Raw genomic sequence first — 8,405 nt, forward strand, 5'->3', positions numbered from 1 at the left:
ATTTTGTGACTTGACAATCCCTTTCTTTACAGATTGCGGTGCCAACTGTCATAAGCAATGCAGAGACCTGCTTGTGCTGGCGTGCAGGAAATTTTCCAGAGGAACTTCAGTAGGCAGCAACCATGGCTCTCTGCCCAGCAGTCCGTCTCTGCCTCCAGGTAAGAACTCTTCTGTTCCTTTTATAAAGTATAACTGGAATCCTCTCTAATGGAAAGCTTCCTTGCTGCCATTTTTAATTGCTCTTTGTAGCAACACACAGAGCAGCCCATGTTCTTTCCACTGCACTGTAGCTTGTGTTCAGCCCTCAGAGTACACCTCTTTCCGCAGCGATGGCCTTGGTCTCCTCCCTGAGCATCCCTGTCCTCCATACCAGTGTCCCTATCCAAGCTGACAAGAAATAAAATTATTAATAGGAAACCTGTACTTCTCCTTGTAGGCCACTTAAGGGCAGGGAGACATTGGACACTAGCTCTCCCTTCTCCCCTGAGTGTACAGATGGAATAAGAGGGAAATGTGGGCACACAAGACCAGAATCAGTTTCCAAGCAGCATATGGATATTGCTAATTATACCACTGCTTTGTATAGGAATAAAGAGCAACCTCCTTCTGAGATTTCTGCTGCTAAGTGATACTGCTACCTTCTCTTTCACACGCCCTAGCGCTGCCTGCACACAGCACCGCGGCAAGCCATTGTGCGATTATCTGTAATGGCGTCTAAAAACCTAGCCCTGAAAGTGATTTACCTACTAAAAGACCTGCACAAACATTCCAGAATAGCCCGCTCTTATTCTGAACCTTTAAGTCTCTGTCCCAGACTTAAGATATCTTTTTGTGAAGATCTTGAAGTAGAATATTTAAGATAGCCTATTCCACCTTTAAGTCTCTGTCCCAGACTTAAGATATCTTTTTGTAAAGATCTTGAAGTAGAATATTTAAAATAGCCTATTCCACCTTCTCTTTTAGTCCAAGACGAAGTATTTGAATTTCCCAGTGTTGCCACAGAACACCAGGACCTTGATGGCAGAGCTATCACCCTCGTCACTGGCTCTTCAAGGAAAATTTCAGTGCGTCTACAGAGGGCAACCACCAGCCAAGCAACGCAGACAGAACCACTCTGGCATGAGCCAGGCTGGAATGATTCAGGTTCCCACACTTTCCCAAAAATGAAGTCCAAATTCCATGGTAAATCTGGGAAGAACAAAGGCTTTGCAAAATGGGAGAATGAAAAGCCCAATGTGCAGGCTGATATGGAGCTAGAAGCTGAGGCCCCACAACACATACAAGATCACAACGGAATAGAAACCCTCCAGGAAAGACAAGAATTTGAGGTGAGTTGAAGAAGAGTCCAAGACAGTTTCAAATCTGCTAGAGTCTGAAGTCTCCTAAGGTTATTTTATGACTATCAGGATGCTTTTTCATTCAAATTTGCCTTTGCTTCTTGCACGAGGGTCACTTTCAGATATCTATTTTCTAGACTGCAGCATGCAGTTACCATAACTGGACATTTGGCTCTTGGTGTCACTACATGCTTTTAAGAGTGGGACACATTCCTTTTTGAAAATCATTAAGATAGCCTGGTGGATATCTGACCAAATTCCATGCTATCGTACCCTTGCAATGCACAGTTTGGGGCTCTGTATTATAGCCACAAGAACTAGTGTTCTGATAAACGTAAGAGTCTAGGCTAGGGGAGGATATTGGTCCAATTTCTGTTGTTCTCACCCGTAAAAATTGTACTTCCAAAGCCTTTTATTAACCATCTTTTTGCTAGCATGTAAGTGCCCATTTTCTTTTGGTTACAGGATAGCTGATTGCTCACCATGAAGCACAGAAAAATGAAGATGACAACTGTAACACAGCAAGAATTGATGGACTGTCATAGACCCCATTTGGCCTTGGGAAGTTCTCCTGTATCTCATATGTTTAAATTCATCCGTTGCCCTGTTTTCTTAGCTGAAAGGTGTTATAAAGTACTATTTATTTCCTCACAAGTAAGCCCTTTGGATGAACATTGCACAGACACAGCAGAATGGATCTCTGCGCTCAGTGTTTTTTCTTGTATGACTTTTGTGGAAACTTCCTCTACATGCCGGCAAGGATATATTTGGCCTCCTTTGAATATACTGCATCATTTCAGCCTGTCTGCCAGCAACAACAATGGTGAGGACAGAAGCCAAGCATCTAAGTTTGTTCAGTAACACTCCTTTTCTAGACACTCGTAATCATCTTTTAAGGAAAGAAGTAGGTGTGCACGTGGATTAAATCTCAAACAAAAGCCTTTCATAAAGTGCTTTATGCTGAAATTCTTTGCACACCTGCTTTTTTGAATGTTGGCCATGTTTTACACTGCTACAATGAGCGTATTGATGTTCAGCACAGTGATACCGTTCCCACGCAGGATCCTTCGAATAGACAGCGTGTGGCTGAGACTGAAGGAATTCCAAGACACTATGCATATGTCTGGTTACACCGCAATGGAGAGGGGGTTCTCTTTGCCAGTGCTGATTATGGTAAAATTAGCATGTAATAAACATCTTAGTTTTAAGCGTGTGTATGTACATGTATGTGATATGTTTTTCTCTGGTTAACAACCTTCACGTTAAGACTAAATGTACTGAAGAGCAATCTCCAAACTACATTAGCAGTTTGCTTGTACAGGATCTGGCACCTGAATCTGTAATGGCCTGAGGATCGGGTCTGAAGTGGCATTTCTCAGCAGCAGTAGATTACTTAAGGTGCAGAGCCTCCTTCTGGTAAAAAAAAAACACAGAACAAAACAGCACGAAGCTCAACATTGAAAGGTACATTCCAAAGTGGCATCATACATGTGTTATTCTTCTTCCCCCGATTTCCCCATAAAAACAGAGGTGCATGGGCAGCACACACTGCGAATTAAAGCAATCCAATTGTAAAACTTCCTGCAAAATTCGAGTTATTGCACCCTTCACCAAGTTATGAGTCCTCAAAATCAGGGAGTAGACTTCCCTAACCAACACTGACAGCTGCACTCCCCTGAGGTACTTCCACTGTAAACTGCACTGCAACTACGTGATGCCTGCTCAAGTTTGCACCTGGATTCCTGCAGGTTTCCTTTGTTTTCCAACACAACTAGTAATGATAGTAAATCTGGGGTAAGAGAAAAAGACAACATGCTCTCACTGCCTAACTCAGATTAAACTCTGAGAAATAAGCACTGCAGGGAACACAGGTTCCCAAGCTAGGAAAAGGGCCAGAAGCATCCTTCACTTACTGCAGCAGACAAAGAGCAGGCATGAGTAAAAATATGGTCTTTATTTCCTGAGGGGGGGGGTCAGGTGACACATCACAAAAGGCTGAACACACAGCTACCGTTACAGTGTACGGCTTGCACACAAACGAAAATGATGTGGCAAAGAATTTGAATAGAGAAACTTGGTTAAATTCCAGGCTGCTGCTGAATCTGTTGAGATTAGCCTTTTAACGCTTTATAAATGAAATGTTCATGTGCAACTTCACTCTTAACATCACATAAAGACTTTTAAACATTGTTTAATCTGTAGACCTCAGATTATTTCTTGCAGGCTTTTAAAAGTTAGTTGTAACTCTTCCTCTGAGAGGTACTTGCTTTCCTATTTCTGTCAGGCCCATAAACCATGTCGACCTTCATTTGGTTCTGGATAAGAATGTTTCTTGTACATGACCATATCTTCTCTCTTACCTACTCCTCAAGATATTTACACAAGCTTGTTACCTAGACTGTTTACATGAGTAGGTGCTCTATGATCTTCAAAGGAAGGGCTTTCCAAGGACACACTTTTTCCATGTATACTGTCATCAAGGCAGACTCACATTTAAGTAAGAAAAATGACATGTTCTACAGAAGCAGCTCCCACTTTCTGTGGGACCACTCTGTTAGCAAATGGACTGCCTAAGTTTCAACCCACCATAGAGATTTCATCGATGCATCTCTGCAGCAGATCAAGCATAGGCTGCAGGCTTACACAGCTGAACTTTTGATGGAAATTATTGCAGCATCCAGGGAGAGGCACACACGATAGGTGAAAATTTCAAGCACCTGCTCCCACTGGAAACTCTTTGTTTTAGGTACCTCAAGAGGGGGAACACCGAGAGTGTGCTGCAGGCAGTAAGTGTTCACAGATATTAGAAAACTTGAGGAAAAGAAACTGGGTAGAAATACAGCCTTTTTTAAGCTCCCCACCACCCAAAAAGGAATAGATTCATCATAAACAACATAATAATTAAAACGGGGTGGAGGGAAGAAGCAGTATTAACAAGCTGTTTGCAGCAGAACACTGATCTGCTAGTTTCCCAACAAGCACCTGAGAGGAGAGAGCTGACAGGGCATGAGCAACCATTTAAGTAATTGGTAGAAGATGACCTCTTTACCTCTGCAGAGGACTGAATACGTGAAATTTTTTTTAAAAGCATCTTTCTCTTTCCTTACTTCAAGCGGACATCTTTTTCTGAACAGGGGCAAGACAATTTTAGTTTCTCAATCTGGGCAAAGCAACAAAGAATTTCTTGTTCACCTCCCCCAACTTCACAGAAGGCAAAACAAACCAGCCATCCTGGCTCCTGACTGAGCTACGCACCTCTGCTTGTCTTGGTGAAATCCTGCCTTTTAGAATACAGCAACTCCAGGAGAGTGTCCAGGAGAAAGCATTGTAATGACAAGAGCACTGGCTTAATTAAGCAGCTAACAGGAGAAACAGTCACAGATGCTGTTGGAGACTTCCAGCACACCCATTCATCCCTGTCTCAGCCCTCAGGATCTTTTAAGAAACCATGTGGAGGAGAAGGAAAGGGCTTTTAAAACAAACAAAACACCAGTCCCACACCACCCCCCAAGAAAAGAACCACCACCACACAGAGCAAAGAGGGAAGATTATGCCAAACCTTATTTACAGCCTGACCTGCAAACACCCAAGAATACCAGCAACAACAGCAGGTGAAAAATGCAAGTGCTTGCATAGAACACTGTAAGGGTTTATTTGGCTGTTCAAGTCAAACCCACTAGGACTTCATGCTTGCACAAAACCCACACACGACTTCAGCATTGTTGTTAACTTTACATGGTAGCCTCAAGTGCTGAGTCAAGGGGACATTTGGCTCCTTCAGAGCGAGGTGCAAAACCATGTTTGTAATGCAGGTCTATCCTCTGCTCTGTATCTCCTCACAGTCTCGCCCTCCCCTCCGGCCCCTCAGTTCTACCCTGCTTTGGGGCTTTAAAAGAATAATCTCAGCTCTACAAAGAGACACCTTCTTAGATGCAGGTGAAGTTGGGGGGTGGCGGCAGCACAGGAGACAGTACAATACTTGCTGACCACAGCTAGTCTGAAACATGGATTTTCCCCAGCTGGGAAAGGTGAGATTTTTTTTCCTTTCAATACAGGAGAAGACAAAAAGCCGAGCTGCAGTGTAAGTTTAAGGGCAGCTGCTGCCTAAAATATTACATTTTCCAAACTGGAGTGGACTGGCTGCTGTCACCCCTGCAGACTGTTGCTCAGGGACACTTCTGTGTAAGCCAGGGTGAATGCATGCCCTAACCCAGCCCCGGGGGTCTTCCTAACGTGGAGCCCTTGGCTGAGGTAGTCTGAGCAGCCACAGGAGAGTCCTCACAGCGTAGGACACTAGAGGCACCTGTATGGGAAACAGCAGCATGTGAAGGACCCTGGACACAGGAGGGGAGAAAAAAAAACCCCACACAACACAAAATTGAGAACAAACAAAACAGATGGCGAGTAAGCGTGGGAAGAAACATGCTAAGAGAGCTCTCCCTCTCTACGTGACACCATGAATGGAAAGGGATCCCAATAGGGCAGAGTGGGAAGGAAAGAAGGAAGGAAGGAAGAAAGGAGATCTGACTGAAGATTTCATGGAGACAGAAGAGGCGGGAGAAACAAGGACTTGTTGTTTCATGGTCATCATAGCCAAAAAAAAAATCTAACCACAGTTTGCTTCATTCAACATCAGCCTGCTAACTGATGGGCCTCCGTACAGCACGAAAAATAGCTCCAAGTACTGTTGTCAAGACACTCATGAGAAGAGTTGGCCCACCCAGGGACACTGGAGAAATAGATGTAACCTTGGAACAATTTCTTGAGTTACCAGCACTGATCTGAACTGGATTTTCAAAATAGGCACTGCAGCCAAGAGGCTAAACTCATTGGAAAAATCTGTGCTGAACTCTGAAGTGCTGTTTACAGCTGCTGACAATCTGGACTTAGGAAACAGAAAAGCCATGAGCAAAAGGCTACTGCTGGGGCCGTATGAAATTTAGCCAAAAAGCCTGCTTTTTCCATGAGTTAAGCCAATGCCGGAAAGTTTAAAGAGTCCTTATCGCCTTCATCTCTGCTTCATGTGTGAAAACGAGTTATGACCATCCACCTGCCCACAGCACAAGCAGACTCCCTCTTTCTTTGGTTTTACAATAGTGTTTTCCTACTTTTTGTACTTGTTTTTCTCTCCTCTGTTGTGGGAAAGACCCACGTGGACAAGAGGGGAAATAACTGGACAATAAAGGGGAAACAATGACACTGACAGCACTCAGAGCCATAAAAAGCACAAGGTAAACACAAGAGAAAAGTATTTTTTCCCTTCTAGCCTTGTTTGTTAAGCCATTAGAGGTGCAACTTATTTTCAGCCAAAGAAGGGAGAACACAGTGTTTACAGCTGGTAATAGCACTTGCTTTTTCAGTTTGTGTCCCTTTGAAAAGGCATAACCTGAAACAAGCACATGAGTATTTTGAGAGCCTACAGAGGGGAAACAAGTTCGCATCTACGTCAGTGTGCCGGTCTAGGGTCACAACACCGTGTGATCCCAACCTAAGGAGGCTGATAAAGCAAACTTGCAGTTTAGCATGAGGCAGCTTATTTGGGACTACTAAATCACAACCAATACCTTTAAAATGCATACATACTTCTGTAGCATCGCTATTGTCCGAGGAAAATCAGAAATTCAGAGAGGAAACAGGATCACAAGCCAGACAGTCTTAGCAGCAACACCAACAAGATTGTCTACTGCAGAATTCAGAATAAACCACGTACAATGAGCAGACAGACAATAGTTTTGTGTATTGGCCTCCATTAGCCTAACAGGGAGCTGAATTAATTCCTAGCACTTCTAAGAACCCACACAAGCCTTTTGGACACCCAAAAAGAGTCATCAGGTGTTAGTGAGAATCCTCTGACTCTCCATTCAACCCTTCCCACTTCAGCACAGTTTAACTTTGCTTTCCCAGGAGAATAACCCATTACAGGGAATACTCTCCTCTCATAGTACTTTTCAAATTCCAGCCACTTCTCATATCTATCTACGGACAGGAAACTCACCCCCTTTCTTCACAGTTTTATCTTGGGTATCTGACAGGTGTCTGGTTTTAATTAGGCCAGAAGTTGGTCAAGGCACTTGCCACTTTCACTAATTCAGATGCAAACAGCAGTTTAATGGAGACAAGAAGTACCCATGCTCTGGCTGAGAAGTCTAACCTGCAGCAAGAGGAGCTCCTCTGGGAGCCACCAGCTGTAAGCATGTATCGCCATGAAGTGCACAGTTCAGGGAGTTTACTAGAGAAGGAGGGGATCTCATCAAGCGAACTAGGAATCACCAGCCAACACCAAGCTAAAGACGATAAACCACTCAGCAAACACCTACAAGCAAAATGACTTCGAGGGGTGGGGTGGGCGATGCATGGTGACAGCTCAGCTTGCTGCCCTTTCCCTTGTTGAGTTACTGTTTTGCATACAGTAAAGAATAATTTTTTATCCATTCCTTAGGCCTGCACAGAAAACCCAACTGTGACCACAATCCATATTGATCGTGGTATTCTAAGTCACACACTAATGTTCCTGATACGGGAATCAAGTGTGTCCTGTTCCCCATAGTTATTTTACTGCACAGTGACAACACTTGGGAGAGGATCATCCTAATAGACGGAATGGAAGGGCAATGCAAATGAAACCTTTAGGAAACAGAAGCCTCTGCACAAAGACAAACAGATGGAAAAGAAATGAACAAGATGCCTAAAGCTTGTGGGAGAAGAGTGGCAAGAACAACCATGGCTAAAAGGAAGCTCACTCTGTTCCCCTGTATAAATGCTTGCTCACTTAATTGCCGTCTTGATCTGCTGGAGTTCTGCTTTCGAGCATGATGCACAATGAAACCGAGCACGTACATCCAATCCACAAGTCTAAATCTCCACAACCTACCTCTCCTCTCGGAGCTTCAGGTTTAGAGATTCTTCCCAGTGCAGTGGGAATCATGTTTGGAAAACAGTAAATATCAGAGCATCATGCAGACAATAACAAAGCAGTGGCTGTTTGCTTTCATTAATCAAAGCCGCTCTCTCCACATATACAAAGCTTGTTTTCTCTGGAGAACAAAGAAGTCACAGCACACTAGAAGG

The 8,405-nt window shown here is 43.7% G+C and overlaps 1 protein-coding gene across 3 annotated transcripts in view; it reads left to right on the forward strand.

Moving 5' to 3' along the window:
- RASGRP3 (RAS guanyl releasing protein 3) overlaps positions 1–3,304 on the forward strand; it is a 63,339-nt gene extending 60,035 nt beyond the window's left edge. For 2 of the 3 annotated variants that reach the window (XM_054063333.1, XM_054063334.1), the window contains exons 15-17: positions 33–158; positions 964–1,328; positions 1,803–3,302. In XM_054063333.1, coding sequence (XP_053919308.1) covers positions 33–158; positions 964–1,328; positions 1,803–1,811 — 500 coding nt within the window. In that variant the 3' untranslated portion in view covers positions 1,812–3,302. Of the gene's footprint in view, positions 1–32; positions 159–963; positions 1,329–1,802 lie in introns of all 3 variants that reach the window. The other variant, XM_054063335.1, reaches the window with a different exon arrangement.
- The last annotated feature ends 5,101 nt before the right edge of the window (positions 3,305–8,405 follow it).

The sequence above is a fragment of the Cuculus canorus genome, chromosome 3, assembly GCF_017976375.1.
Source record: "Cuculus canorus isolate bCucCan1 chromosome 3, bCucCan1.pri, whole genome shotgun sequence".
Lineage (NCBI taxonomy): Eukaryota > Metazoa > Chordata > Aves > Cuculiformes > Cuculidae > Cuculus > Cuculus canorus.